General features: G+C 38.9%; 1 protein-coding gene across 1 annotated transcript; it reads right to left on the bottom strand.

Annotated features, from left to right (window-relative positions):
• Positions 1-398: 398 nt before the first annotated feature.
• nae1 (nedd8 activating enzyme E1 subunit 1) lies at positions 399-12,239 on the bottom strand. Its single transcript, XM_080435693.1, has 20 exons — positions 12,121-12,239; positions 8,669-8,772; positions 8,244-8,304; positions 8,129-8,159; positions 7,857-7,928; positions 7,570-7,649; positions 7,156-7,265; positions 6,776-6,885; positions 6,629-6,691; positions 6,468-6,531; positions 6,167-6,258; positions 5,070-5,129; positions 4,732-4,865; positions 4,389-4,464; positions 4,262-4,301; positions 3,841-3,927; positions 2,393-2,485; positions 2,102-2,216; positions 1,899-1,948; positions 399-1,791 (listed from the first exon to the last, which is right to left on the bottom strand). The coding sequence occupies exons 1-20, from the start codon at positions 12,168-12,170 to the stop codon at positions 1,682-1,684; spliced, it is 1,602 nt and encodes a 533-aa protein (XP_080291819.1). The 5' UTR covers positions 12,171-12,239; the 3' UTR covers positions 399-1,681.
• Between the last annotated feature and the right edge of the window lie 1,565 nt (positions 12,240-13,804).

Below are 13,804 nucleotides of genomic sequence, written 5' to 3'. Positions count from 1 at the left end.
CCTCTGTACACAAACATTTTCTAACAAAAGGACCCTGCAATAAGAATTCTGATCATATGTTAGCAATGAAATCCCCTCTGCATTACTGAGCAGCTGAGACTGGGACATTAAGAAACAGCTCGATGGTAACTAATCAACACAGCAAGCTTTTCATTGACATCCCACAACATATTATATCCCAGAAGCCTGTATGCTAGGGTCAGCATTCAGGAATTATTTACTCAGCAGTCAGATACAAACTGTGTGCTGTATGCAAAACCCATAAACACACAAACACGGAAAAGGTTGCCCTCTAGTGTTGGATATTACAACATGGCAAGAACTGTGTTTGTGTACAATATACATCTTTAAGTATTTAACAGTAGGAGCATGTATTGTTATCCGGTAAGTATACACATTGACATATAACCAATTAAGGGCACGGACACACCACAACACAAAACACAAAGACTTCCGGTAACAAAATGTACAGAGACATACAGTGTATTGTAGAAAGTCTACTTTAAATCACATTTCAGAACAAAATGTAATTCTTTACGGTCTCAACAGCCATACATTGGCTGTTGAGAACAGAGATGGGTTGCAATCAAAAATAGAAAACTAAACTTTACCTTTCGTGCTGCTCATTTTTATTTTGAACACGATGGCAGTGCATGGGGCCCATTTATAACATGACCATTCAACTCAAAAGAGTTGCATTTTCCAGCGTGAGAGGTGATTTCATTCAATTACAAAAAAGGGCCTCAACTTAGCAGTCAAACTAGAGGCAAAACATTTGGTACACTGCAACTTGTATTTCTCTGCTGTCGGGCAGAAACCAGCCATGTCCAAAATATGAACTTTTCAGGAAATGAAGAAAAGAAAACATGTTTTTTAGAATAACACAACTCTACCTCATCAAAGTTGGTATGGTGACTTTATACATTGTCAGATACTTGAACGTGTCCTTATATTATCATCGCTTTACCCAAATCTAGGCTTAAGTGGAGTTTTTGACCATTAATGTGGAGATTTTCTCATCTTTGTTGTCTCCAAAGTTGGAGTTAGGTGGTTTGACTGACAGTTTGAGGATCCAATGGAGTTAGGAGGTTTAGTCAGAAGCGCTTTTTAAAATACTTTTCATTGGTTCAATATTTGTATAGCTGGTTGCTGCCCGACAGCAACGAGTATAATGAAGACACAACAAAATACTCTGCAAGTCAGAAATTTTACTTTACAGGCTTGAAACCAAAACTAATCTCTGAGGTACATAATGAAAAAGAAATGACCCAATGACTAATTTCCTCTCCAGAATCTTCTGTTAGTTGTAGTGATAGCACACTAAAAGGATACAGAAATTGTGAACAAACGCAAGTACACAATTGCAAACACAGTAAGATACAGATACACATAACATTGTATTTCCTAAAATGCTGAATGGCTAATGAAACAGAGTCAGACTATTTGATTTTTCAACTAAGGATCTTCACTCAGAGATGGATGATAGGTGCATGTATTCAGAGGAAGTATCTCTATATTGTACTATCAAAATACTACTACTACTATAGTATCACCCCCCCAACGGAGCAGTGTATAATGTAGTTTATCATAACAACCTGTGACTCAAGTTTGTGCTACTCGCGTAGATAACCCTAACCCTTATTTCCCCAGCAGACAATGCTAGTGACAGTTTGTTTTTCTTCTATAGCTCTAAGGTAGCGCACGTCTGAGACATTGCGTTGTATATGAAGGTGTTGTTGAAGGGTACAAACTGGTGAGTGATGATCTTGATTCCTTCTTGAGCAGCTGAACCTAAACCAAGTGGTTAAAAAATAATAAATTTCCTGTGCATTGCCGCAAAAAGCGGTGAAGCCACATTAGAATCTTAGTTGATTTGAGATGAATACTGAAAGACCCACCTCCCAAAAACGCAGCGACTGTGTGTGGCTCTGCAGCACCATAGCGACAGCTACAGATTACAAAAAGAACAGAGAGAAAGGGGGGGTGGGGGGGTGACAATTTCATCAGTTTTGAGGATAAAATGACACAAAAGGGAATTTGCAACGTGGCACAGCCTACAAGGATTGCCCTATCCATAAATCCCATAGTGACAAGAACTCACAACTCGTGGACGTAATCATCTTTGATGTTAACGTTCAGGCTGTACTCCTGCAGCAGACTGTTCACGCACAGCTTCAGCTTGCTGATGTCCTCTTCCACCTGGTAATTGTAAACCCCTGGAAAGAGAGAACACATGTATGAACATCATAGCACAAATAAACAGCCAAAGTCTGACCCCTGAAGTTTCACAGTGTTGTCGTTGTGCATAGCAGCCCATATTTCTCCCTGTGTGACAATGTTGTAGGTGTGGAGTGGATATGTTTAGACATTAGACACAACACAGGAGTCTAACCTGGGTAGCGCGCATGCTGCTGGAAGAAGCGATCAACAGAGCGCAGCATGAGGTAGAGGACCATCTCACTGTCTGGATTGTCCATACAGGAGGCTGGGGAGACAAAACATACAAACATCACCCTATCCTGACAAAACAATATGTAGATATCTTCAGTGGTCTCTCTCAAACTGGTTAGGAGTAGGGTTGGGTATCGAAATTCGGTTCCAAGTAGGAACCGAATAAGAAATGGCGGGTACCGGGTACCCGTTAAAATAACTACATTTTGGTTCTGCATATCGGTTCCTAGACGCGCTAATACAAAGGCTTCATGATGACAAGTTGACTATCTGTCAGGGCCTGTCTGACTTACGTGACTATGTCACGCATTCACGGTGCGGTGCACTGCACACACGCTCTAAAGTGTGGCTTTACTATGAAAGAGACCCCGATTAAATGGGAAAGTGCAAAACCTGTGGAAAGTTAATTATGCTAAGACAGGTTGCACGTCTAATATGACAAAACATTTAAGACAGCATGGCATTCATCTGAAAGAGTGAAAGAGTTTGATGTGTTGCGGTCTCCGACCGATAACCGGAAGGCTCACCCCAAAACATGCTCGCCCCCATTTTTTTCCGCCGACCGCACGCTGGGGCGGTTCTTGTATTCTTGTATTTGTTTTACTGAGGATAAGGTTAGAAATACGTTTAGAGTTAGGCATAGTTTTACTGAGGTTAAGTTAAGGAATAGGGTTAGGTTTTGGCACGGTTTTACTGAGGTTAAGGTTAGGAATAAGGTTAGGTTTAGGCATAGTTTACTGAGGTTACGTATACCACGAAGAGAACGTTCCGAGGTCGCCGGATTTGCGCCCGGGGCAACAGTGTTTTGGGGCGAGCGTTTTGGTAATCCTCCGACCAATACGCCCATGTCTCAGAAAGAAGCTGACAAAAGAAAAAACGTAATAGTGTCACCAAATGGTCACAATGTTTGTTGTCAAAGGACTATGTTTATTTGGATGTAAGCAGCTGTTATGTACTGAATGCACTTTGTTTTATTCCTTGAATTATTTATTTAAGGGAAGACTATTTGCTGTTTTGCAGTGAATTTAGTTTACAGTAGATATTTGGCCCCAATGCTGCTCAGACAGGCTTTTATATCTGTTACTGTCAGTAGTAAGAGGTACAGCACTACTGCCCTGGGATGTTACTCTCTGTCTTAAATTGACTAAGGTTTAAAAGAATAAAGTTACTTTTGATAAATAAACATTTGACCGCTTATTTTTACCATTTTGGAACCGAAATTCCTCTCGATAAGCAGAACCGGAATCGGTGACATTAAAATCCTAACGATACCCATCCCTTGTTAGGAGTAATAGGAAGTGCAAAAACTAATGGACTGAAGCAGGATTGACTAAAAAGAAAGGCAGATGAACTGTGGAGGAGGGGGTAGGGGGTTACATTCCAACTTACTGATTTCATCTTTATTTACTGAATCCACGCTGTATTCCTCTGCAAGAGACCTGCAGCGCACCACCCTCAAGAAGGCTGCATTTTTACCTGGACACAAAAACATACTGTATGTACTATAGAGCCAGGCCACAAGCTGTTGTCTTCAAATGTACCGCAGCAGTTCTCATAGGAAATGTAAAACTTAAAAAAAAAAAAAACTGCGCCACTGCACTATGGAAATACCTGACTGAAATGGTGCTTTGAATTAGAGCTCAATCAATAAGATTTGATTTACATGCAAGGTGCAATGCAGTGGCAGTTTACATAATTCACAAAATGAACACGGTTGCGTGTGCATGCATGTCTGGAGAGTTTCTCTCCAAACATATCTGCACACACAAATGCAGGGGGTGGTTTGTTGGTGCATGCAACATTTCCTTACAAAATAGTTTGATGTCCTTTTCAGAGATGCTCTCCGGTGGCTAGTGAGAAAGAACGGGAAACCATTTCAATTGAAAATCATGTTTGTCCAAAACAAACTGAATCCTCAAAAAGGTCGGACAACATACCTTTCCCACAGACTGCAAGATACATTCTACATGCTTGGACACAGCAGTAGTATCCTGTAGGGCCTTTTCCCTGTAACTAGAAACACATGTCTTGATGTCAACACAGCAGCAACATATTACACACAAAGCATGTCCTGTGTTTGTCTAAGGGACACTGGCTAGTGGCTCCCCTGTCTAAAAAGCACAGATTTGAATCACTGGATCACTATTGCATATGAACTATGGCACTTCCCTCAACACAACTGTGGTAATAGTAATTTCTGTTCAATGATGATCTGATGCCTTCTGCAAAGGCTATCAATTGCTTTCAATCAGGAAAATATGTTCATTTGGACACACTTACACATTCTGGAGGTTGATGAACTTTTGGGAGTCTGCAATCATATCTGGGATGGTCCCTCTCATAGGCAGGTTACCAGTGCCTTCATTCTGAATGAACTCTTTGACCGCTCGCAGCATCACCCAGAAGGATGGGGTCTGGTATTTCCACATGCAAACATGCAAACAAAACAATACCTCTGCATTTACAATGTGCGTTTTGTGGTTCATTTATTGAGTAGAGTGGATTTCCCCTGCCAAAATCTTTATTTATCTACACTGTTATCTCAAGAGATGTGTTCATCCCCAGGCTGCTGTGGAATTTGTGTACAACTGAAAAATGTTGATGATCATAAAACGTACCTGTGATGTGATGCTATTACACTGCTCACTATTCAAGAGGTCATCCAAACCACTAGGAATCTGCAGAGATAAGATAAGAGGTTTGAGTGCACCGGTCTGATTTAACTTTAAGCATTAAAGAACTGTGACAACAACCTGGAGCCTGAGTTATACTTGATTGCACGGGCACTTCGCCGTGCTGTAAGCTTGTAGATCTGCTACCTTCTGTGTGCACCAACGGCGCGCAACCAAGTGCATGTCAGGATTAAGGAAACAGTGCATGCAAAGGTTTATGGATTGGTGAAGGGGAGCCATCCACTGTATATTGTCTGAAACATTAGATATTAGATGCTAATGCAGAGATGCAACTTGGTTAGTGGTGAAAAAGATGAGAAAGATTCATGAGCAAGGAAAAGACAGACGCTCCAGAGAGGTCCGGGGGTATCCTCTCTGGGTAGAAGGCTGCTGGCTAAATGGACATTATGGCTTAATAGACTTTCTTCCTGAGCATGTCGGTTTTGCAATATGTCAGCGAAGCATGGCTGCAGCACGATTGTTTGCATACCGTAGTTTATTTCTTTGTGGCAAAGAATGAACTTTGTATTAACTTTTTATGCATTTTCTCCATTCCCTACATAATTCAAATTCCCCTTTTCTTACCTCTTAGATTTTGTTTTTGTGTGTTTTTGTGTCTTAGTTTCTTAACCTTTTTAACTAGTTTTCTTTTCTTAATAAAGTTGTTTTTATTTTGTTTCTGTTTTGTAGTGACTTTGAGTATTTAGAAAAGTGTATTATTATTATTACTACCAATGCATAATGTTCTCTAAAATCACACATTCAGCATCCAAACACTCTTGTTTTGAGTTGGTACTGGAAGAAAGTCTATGATGTCATAATGACAAAGCCAGCCCAGCAGCCTTCTACTCAGAGGACAGTAGGCATGCATCTTTATCGCATCATCAGCTTTGTGTAGGCACACATCAGTCTTTCACTTTGATTGCCCCCCCCCCCCCCCCCAAAATAAATAAGGTGATGCATTTCTCATTCAAAACCGAGGATTTTGCCTAAAAGTGACACATTTGCCTGTCACCTAATGAAAAGGTATTGGATGTGGTCACCTTGGTAGGGTTTAAAGCGGTGTTGACGTTCTTTATAGCCTCCTCGAAGTTTTCTTCATCTTCAGGGACGCCATTCTCATTCTTCAAAATCCCTAAAGGAAAAGGCATATGCAAGTTAAACTGATTCAAAATACATGATACCATACCAATATGTGATAAATCCATGAACACGGCAATGCTGTGATGAATATATTAAAGTAGGAAGGAAAGATGGACAGAAGTCAACCTGTGTCACTATATTTTAGTGACACAAGTTGACAGCACCTAGGCAAATAAAGACTAGACAGAGCATTAACTATACCTCCCCGTATCAGCTTTTTGAAGGCATCCTTCTCTTCATAATTCTTTGGTGGTTGATAATTGTGCTAGAAGAAACAAAAGCAAAAATGACATGTCATTGTTGTATAAAGAAGAAATCAGGGTATCAAACGTTGATATGTTGCCACAGAAATATTACTATACCTCAGTGAGCCACTTCTCCAAGAATTTGGCGAAAATAATAATCCACGGAGTGTGACTATGATCCTATTGACCCAGAGAGAAATCATCAGTAATGTGATAAATTGTCCAAAATGTACTCAGACAAACACAGAAGACACAAACACATACCTTTTTTTCAAAGCTGTCCAGGTCATAGGATTGGATGTGGTTTTTTAAGGCAGCAAATGGCTGGACTAACCGCAGATCTTCTAAGGCATTGTCTGGGTGAGACTCAACAACTGAAGGAGGAGATGGAAAAATAAAACTTGGTGAACGCCAGTAAGATTTAAATACTCTAATTTGGTGAGTCAAAGATTAAGTTGATCAGGGAATGATATTCACCACTTTGAATGAATGAATGTAGTTTTCATGCGTTCATTGTATAAAGTGAATTAACCTTATGCATTTATATAAATAAGCAGTTTATATAATAAACTGAATATTCCATATCTTGAGACTAAAGATACCACCAAGAGTACCACTAGTGGTAGGTACTTAGAGCAACTCACCTGTGTGCTCTTGCACCACTAGTCTCATGTAGCCGATTAGGCCATATGTTTTACAAACTAGGAAAGGTACACTTGTGCTCCACAGAACTGAACCGAGCCTCAGGCATGTGCTGTTGAAATGATACGGACAAATAAAAAGTATTAACTACTCAAAGAGAACTTCATGTCTTTATAAAGCTTTCACAAAAGATTACTTACAAGATGACAATAATCTTCACTTTCATACATAGAATAAAATTATGTTTAAAAAAAGAAGGAAAAAAGAGCAGACACTCTTATCCAGAGCGACTTACAATAATAGTAAGTTGACAAATAAAAACAAACTACTGAGCTAGGCACTAAGGCACTTTCATTTCTCAAAGTGCATTGTATTAATTCAAATCATGAGAAGTATACAACAGATGTTTACAATACCTCTCTGGCAAATGAACACCAATAACCAGGCTGAACCTGTGAAAAAACTCTGGGTCATTGTCCAGGAGCTTATCTGGAGTCTGCAGGAGAAACAGGTTATAAACATGGCCATGAGTGTACAATAATTAATAAGCAAAATTGAAATTATGGTAACATGAAAAAGCCAATGAAGACATCTGCATAAAACAAATGAACGTGCATAAAACAATTTTCAAAACTGAGGATACAAAACAAGAGGGAGATGGCTGTTCACATTCATAAGTAACGACACAACAGAAACAACCAACCTCCTCTACAAAGTTTCCAGAGACGTCACTGTTCAGCTCTTGTAAGAGTTCAGTGGCAGCCTGTGCTCTGTTCTGAGAGATAAAAAGTAAGGTCGGCAATTAAACCAAAACTATGCAAATACTTATTGTGTCCCTGTTTTACTGATTATTACAAACAATGTTTATAACCAAGTCGTAGGAAATTAAGGGAGGAAGTATAGGAGAGAGACAGAGGGCAAAACAAAGACATGTTTAATTATCATAAAATGTATATTGATATCAGCAGAACATACCTTTCCTATACAGTTGTGGGTGAGGAAAAAGCTGAAAGTGAGGAGTGTAATACATATTCAGAGTCAGAACAACACACCAAAGTTGCAAAAAGTGACATCAAAACCACTGCCTTACTTGTTCCCAACATCTTCCCCGGAAACTATGTGTCCATCGACGATGGTGAAAGCTCCAATACCTGTGAACAACAATCATTTTACTGTAATCTTGCAAAAATAGTTGTTTTTTAAACACAGATGTGCATTTTGCACTTGATATGCATCTGCATTAGAAGGACAATATCAGTCACTAGAACCAGGGATGTGTGTTTTCAATGATTCTAACATTGTTGAAATGGAGTTTGGAAGTTCTGTGGGTTTATATATAATAGGAGGGGGAAGTGTCTGATGAAATGAATACAAATATCCAAATATTGAATCCAGCAACTTAACGACTGGGGGGTGCACACAAAAACCTGAGCAGTGCAGACCCTAAATGAACCGATAAGTGTTTTAAAGTGAAACACCCCTTTAAATGTATCATCAAATATAAACCACATTCACCTGGAAGAACAAGGTTCTTCAGTATCTCTGTCCCAGTTGCAGTGGCGTTGATGAGACACACGTGTGCATTCTCAAGGGCCTCTTGACCATGGTCACCCCACAGTCTGAAAGGACATAAAATATGTTATCATCAGTGATGGAAAGTAACAAAGTACATTTACTCGAGTACAGTACTTGAGTACATTTTTTGAGCATCTGTATTTTACTTGAGTATTTTTATTTTTGGATACAAAACTCCACAACATTTCAAAGACAAATATTGTACTTTTGACTCCACTAAATTTCTAGAAAAAGTATTTATGAATTAATCACTGAAGCCGCATTTCAAACACAAAGCGTCACTAAGTGGCACGTTGTGACATTGTAGATCTGTTAATTTCACTATATATTTTTGTACCTTTAAATACTTTATTTTTTAAAGCAAGTACTCCAGAACTTTTTTAACTCAAATACAAATTTGACAGAGCAACTTTCACATGTAGTGTAGTGATATTTGACAAGGAGTTGAGGAGTATCTATACTTGTACTGGAGTTAGTCCATTGATTGATTGATTGATTGATGTAGTTTATTTAGAAAGACATGAGAATAGTACATGACAGTACATAACAGTACATGGAAGTACAAATTCACAATACAAGGTCTACTAAACTGGAAACCCTCATTAAGCATTACGCTTGTTTAAGATGAGGACCCCATGCACACAAATCATGATGAAATATAAGAGGCAGGCAGATATACACACTACTATACCGAATGTCATACAATCAGCTTTCAGGTTACTGGTATGACGAGAGAAAAAAATATATATATATATATACAAAAGAGGAAAATGAAAGAGGGGGGGGGGGGGGTAGGGAGGGGTAGGTTAAGACTTAGACAGGGGCCATTTTCGAATTGCAGCCTCCTGAAGGTGTATCTTTAGGGCAGTTTTGAAAGTGAGTAGGGTTTTACACTCCTTTACTCCTTTTGGTAGGGCATTCCACATTTTTGATGAATAGCATGAGAATGAGTTCATACCCTTAGTTGAGCCAAATCTGGGTTGAACATGATCAGTGGAGCTGCCTCTGGTGTTATGATCATGGACTTCATTAACATTTTTGAAGTATTTTGACAAATACAGGGGGATCCCAATGTTGTGGTGTATCTTGAAGACCAGGCCCATAGCAAGTTGCTGTACTCTGTCCTCAACCCTAAGCCATCCAATCCTAGCAAAATGAGCAGGGGTTAGATGGGTTCTGTGATTGAGGCCAAGAAGTAGCCTTACAAGTTTGTTTTGGGATGTTTGGAGCCTTGTTTTTAAGGCCTTGGAGGTGTTGTGATACCATGAAGTGCATGCATAATCATAATGACCTTGAATGAGGGCCCCTGCAAGAATCTTCAGAGTATTCTTACTGACTAGGCGATCAATCCTCCACAAATAGCGTGTTGTTCGGTTGACATTTTTGATCACTTTTTCGGCGTTTTTGTTACCGGAGAGGTTTGCCTCCAAGATGGAGCCCAGGTAGGTAATTTCATCCTTTCTTTTGATGACATTATCACCCACTTTGATCGTGAAACTCTCTGCCTTGCTAAGGTTAGGACTGGACCCAAAGAGGATGGATTCAGTTTTACCCAGGTGTAATGAAAGTTTGTTGTCAGAGAGCCAGATGCAGATCTTGTTGAGTTCGGAGCTGAGAGTTTTCTCAACCTGCAGCCTGTCCCTGTCCGAGACTAGCAGGGCCGAGTCATCTGCGAACAGGAACAGCTTGCAGTCGCAGGCCGATGACATGTCATTCACATATATCAGGAACAGTAAAGGTCCTAGTATACTTCCTTGTGGGACACCACAAGTCACAGGGAGGGGGGGGGACTGGGTGCCGTTTACTTCCACCACTTGCTCCCTCCCTTCCAGGTAGGATCTCATCCAGTTCACTGACGTATCATCAAAACCTATTGCTTTGAGCTTATTGATCATAATTGGGTGATTGACGGTGTCAAAGGCCTTTTGGAGGTCCAGCATGACCATGCCGCAATATTTGCCCTTGTCGACATCTTGTTTGATAGAGTCGTTCAAATAGAGAAGGCATGTGTCAGTGGAGTGGTTTGTTCTGAAACCAGATTGGAATTTGTAAATTAGATTTTTTTCGGCAAGATACTTATCGACCTGTTCATAGACTATTTTTTCCATGACTTTCGAGATGGAGCTAAGAATAGAAATAGGGCGGTAGTTGCCAGGGTCTAATTTGTTTCCTTTTTTGTACAGAGGGGTCACCCTTGCTTTTTTGAAATCGTTAGGGACCCGTCCCTGTATGATGGAGAGGTTTATTATGTGGGTAATGATTGGAGCAATGGAGGCGGCCGAGTCTTTTAGAAATTTGGCGGGGATATTGTCGAGGCCTGTGGCTTTGTGTTGATGAAGAGCACTCAATTTTTTAAACACCTCTTCTGATTTCACAGGGGAGAGTTTAAAATCATCTTTCCGTACACCCTGTTTTTTGTAAAATGAGTCAACATGTTCTTCACCATAGCACCCAGAGTGAGGGGGAAGTTTTTCAACCAAATCTGAGGTTATGGTCGTGAAGAATATGTTGAGGATTTTACTCACTTCATGTTTGGATGTGATGAGAGTGTCATTCACCTTGAGGCTTATGTTTGTAAACCTGGTTTTACCATCATAACCATCACTGGTTGTTATGCATTGCCATCTAGTGACATGCAGTAGTTTGCACCCATCCATCACCATTATACCACAAAACACCTTCCATGCATCATACCAGGACTAGTAAAAAGGCCATCATGCTATTTGTAGTGCTATTAGTCAGAAATTGTCACGTTAAACTCATATGCAGTGGTGTAAAGTAAGTAAGCACATGTACTCAAGTACTGTACATAAGTACAATTTTGAGGTACTTTTACTGTACTGGAGTATTTCCAATTTTCAATACTTTTACTTCTACTCCACTACATCTCAGAGGCAAATATTGTACTTTTTACTTAATTATTTGAAGACTTTAGTTACTAGTTACTAGATTATTATTACAAAACATACATTAACCACTTCAGCCCCATATATACTTCGGCTATTTTCAAAATATATTTTATACATTTATGAACAAATGTGAAATGGGACATCCTGCATATTGAGTACTTTTACTTTTGGTATTTTAAGGACATTTTGATGCCAATACTTTTGTACTTTAACTCAAGTACATTTAGAATTCCGGACTTTTACATGTACCAGAGTATTTCTACATTGCAGTATTGATATTTTTCCTCAAGTAAAATATGAGTACTTCTTCCACCACTGATGAATGATGGCAAACCTAGCTAGTCATTCATAACGACGGTTAGCTAGCTAGACGTTGTCCTGGGCTGTCAAACCAAATGTCCAGCAATGGTAACGTTATTTAATGGGAATGCTTAGTACATTCATCTAAAAATACATCAAACCAACCCCGTTATTTAATTGTACCTCAGTTGTCTGTCGTATTTCTGTTCTTTTGATGCTTTGGTGGCTGCCATGGTAAGCTCTGCACAGGGAAGCCTTACAGATGCATTTTACCGTTCAAAACGGTGGATTCGACAACCAGCGTTGCCAGGTTTTGCGAGAGAAACAAGCAACCAGGTCTAGGAAAACAAGCCCAAAAGAAGCAACTATGACATGAGCACTGAAAACCTATATGCATCAGATATTTGATGCGACGAGTTATGAGCTTGTGGATCTGCTATTTTCAAAAACTCTTGCAATAAAATAACCACTGTTTAAATAATAACTAAAACATTTGGAAGCAAGCCTAAATAAGCAAGTACACTTAAGAAACAAGCCCAAAAAAAAACGAACCTGCAACTAACCAATTTTTACAAGGAACTTTACAGAAAAATAAGCCAAAAATCGCTTATAATAAGCGGACTTGGCAACGCTGTTCGACACAACATGTGTTTCTAATCCGTAATTTCGACACAAAGTTTGGCCACTAGGGAGCGTAGTTAGACCGTTTTTAGAGTCAGTATATGAGACCGGATAAGACCATAGGATGAGACAGGTATCATCAGTGGTGGAAAGTAACTACTAGTACTACTAGTAAGTACATTTACTCAAGTTTTACAGTACTGTACTTGAGTAACATTTTGAGGTATTCTTACTTTACTGGAGTATTTCCAGTTTTCAAATATTGTACTTTTACTACACTGCAATTATTTGAAAACTTTAATTAGCCTAGTTACTTTGCAAATATAAATGATTATATTATAAAACAATGCATTTACCTCATCTGCACATGACATATTTGTTTCATAAGCAGAAAGTAAGTAGGCCTACATAAATATCACATCATATCATTATCACATCACATCACATCACATCACATCACATCACATCACATCACATCACATCACATCACAGTCACAGTCACTGTCATGTCATGTCATGTCATGTCATGTCATGTCATGTCATGTCATGTCATGTCATGTCATGTCATGTCATGTCATGTCATGTCATGTCATGTCATATAGGCTAATGAATTATTAACGTTTTAATGTGGGTTGGTGGTTGAAAGTTCATTTGAGTCTTCTTTTGTTTTCTGTGTCATCTTTCAAATTTTAATCTGTTCTGTATATATATTTTCATTTCATTTATTGTAATTCTGTTTATTTTGCTCTGTATCATGACGTCTTAATGCTTAATGTTTTATTTATATAAAGCATTGTGAATTGTCTTGCTGTTGAAGTACAAATAAATGTGTCTTGCCTTGTTACCACAAGATGTGTGCAGTGGTGGAAGTATACTCACATTTGTTACTTAAGTAAAGTATCAATACCACAATGTAGAAATACTCTGTTACAAGTAAAAGTCTGATAATTAAAATTCAAAGAGTAAAAGTATAAAAGTATTGGCATCGACATATACTTAAAGTACCAAAAATAAAAGTAGGCCTACTCATGATGCAGAATGTCTCATTTCACAATGTATAAAAATCATTTGAAAATAGCAGATCCAACAAGTTGTGAGCTTGTAGATTTTCAAATAGCCAAAGTATATAGGGCTGAAGTGGTTAATGTATGTTTTTTTAATAATAATCCAAATCTACAAAGTAACTAACTAAAGCTGTCAAATAATTGCAGTGGAGTGGCACAATATTTGCCTCTGAGATGCAGTG

This window comes from Gymnoscopelus braueri (assembly GCF_963280865.1).
Source record: "Gymnoscopelus braueri genome assembly, chromosome: 1".
Lineage (NCBI taxonomy): Eukaryota > Metazoa > Chordata > Actinopteri > Myctophiformes > Myctophidae > Gymnoscopelus > Gymnoscopelus braueri.
The sequence above is the reverse complement of the archived record's forward strand: the minus strand, read 5'-3'. Positions and strand labels throughout refer to the sequence as shown.

Coding starts and splice junctions, on each gene's coding strand:
- nae1 (XM_080435693.1), bottom strand. CDS start 12,170: ATGGCAGCCACCAAAGCATCAAAAGAACAGAAATACGACAGACAACTG. Junction 6,532..6,628: donor TGGAGAAGTGGCTCACTGAG/GTATAGTAATAT, acceptor TGTTTCTTCTAG/CACAATTATCAACCACCAAA. Junction 1,949..2,101: donor GATGATTACGTCCACGAGTT/GTGAGTTCTTGT, acceptor TGTAATCTGTAG/CTGTCGCTATGGTGCTGCAG.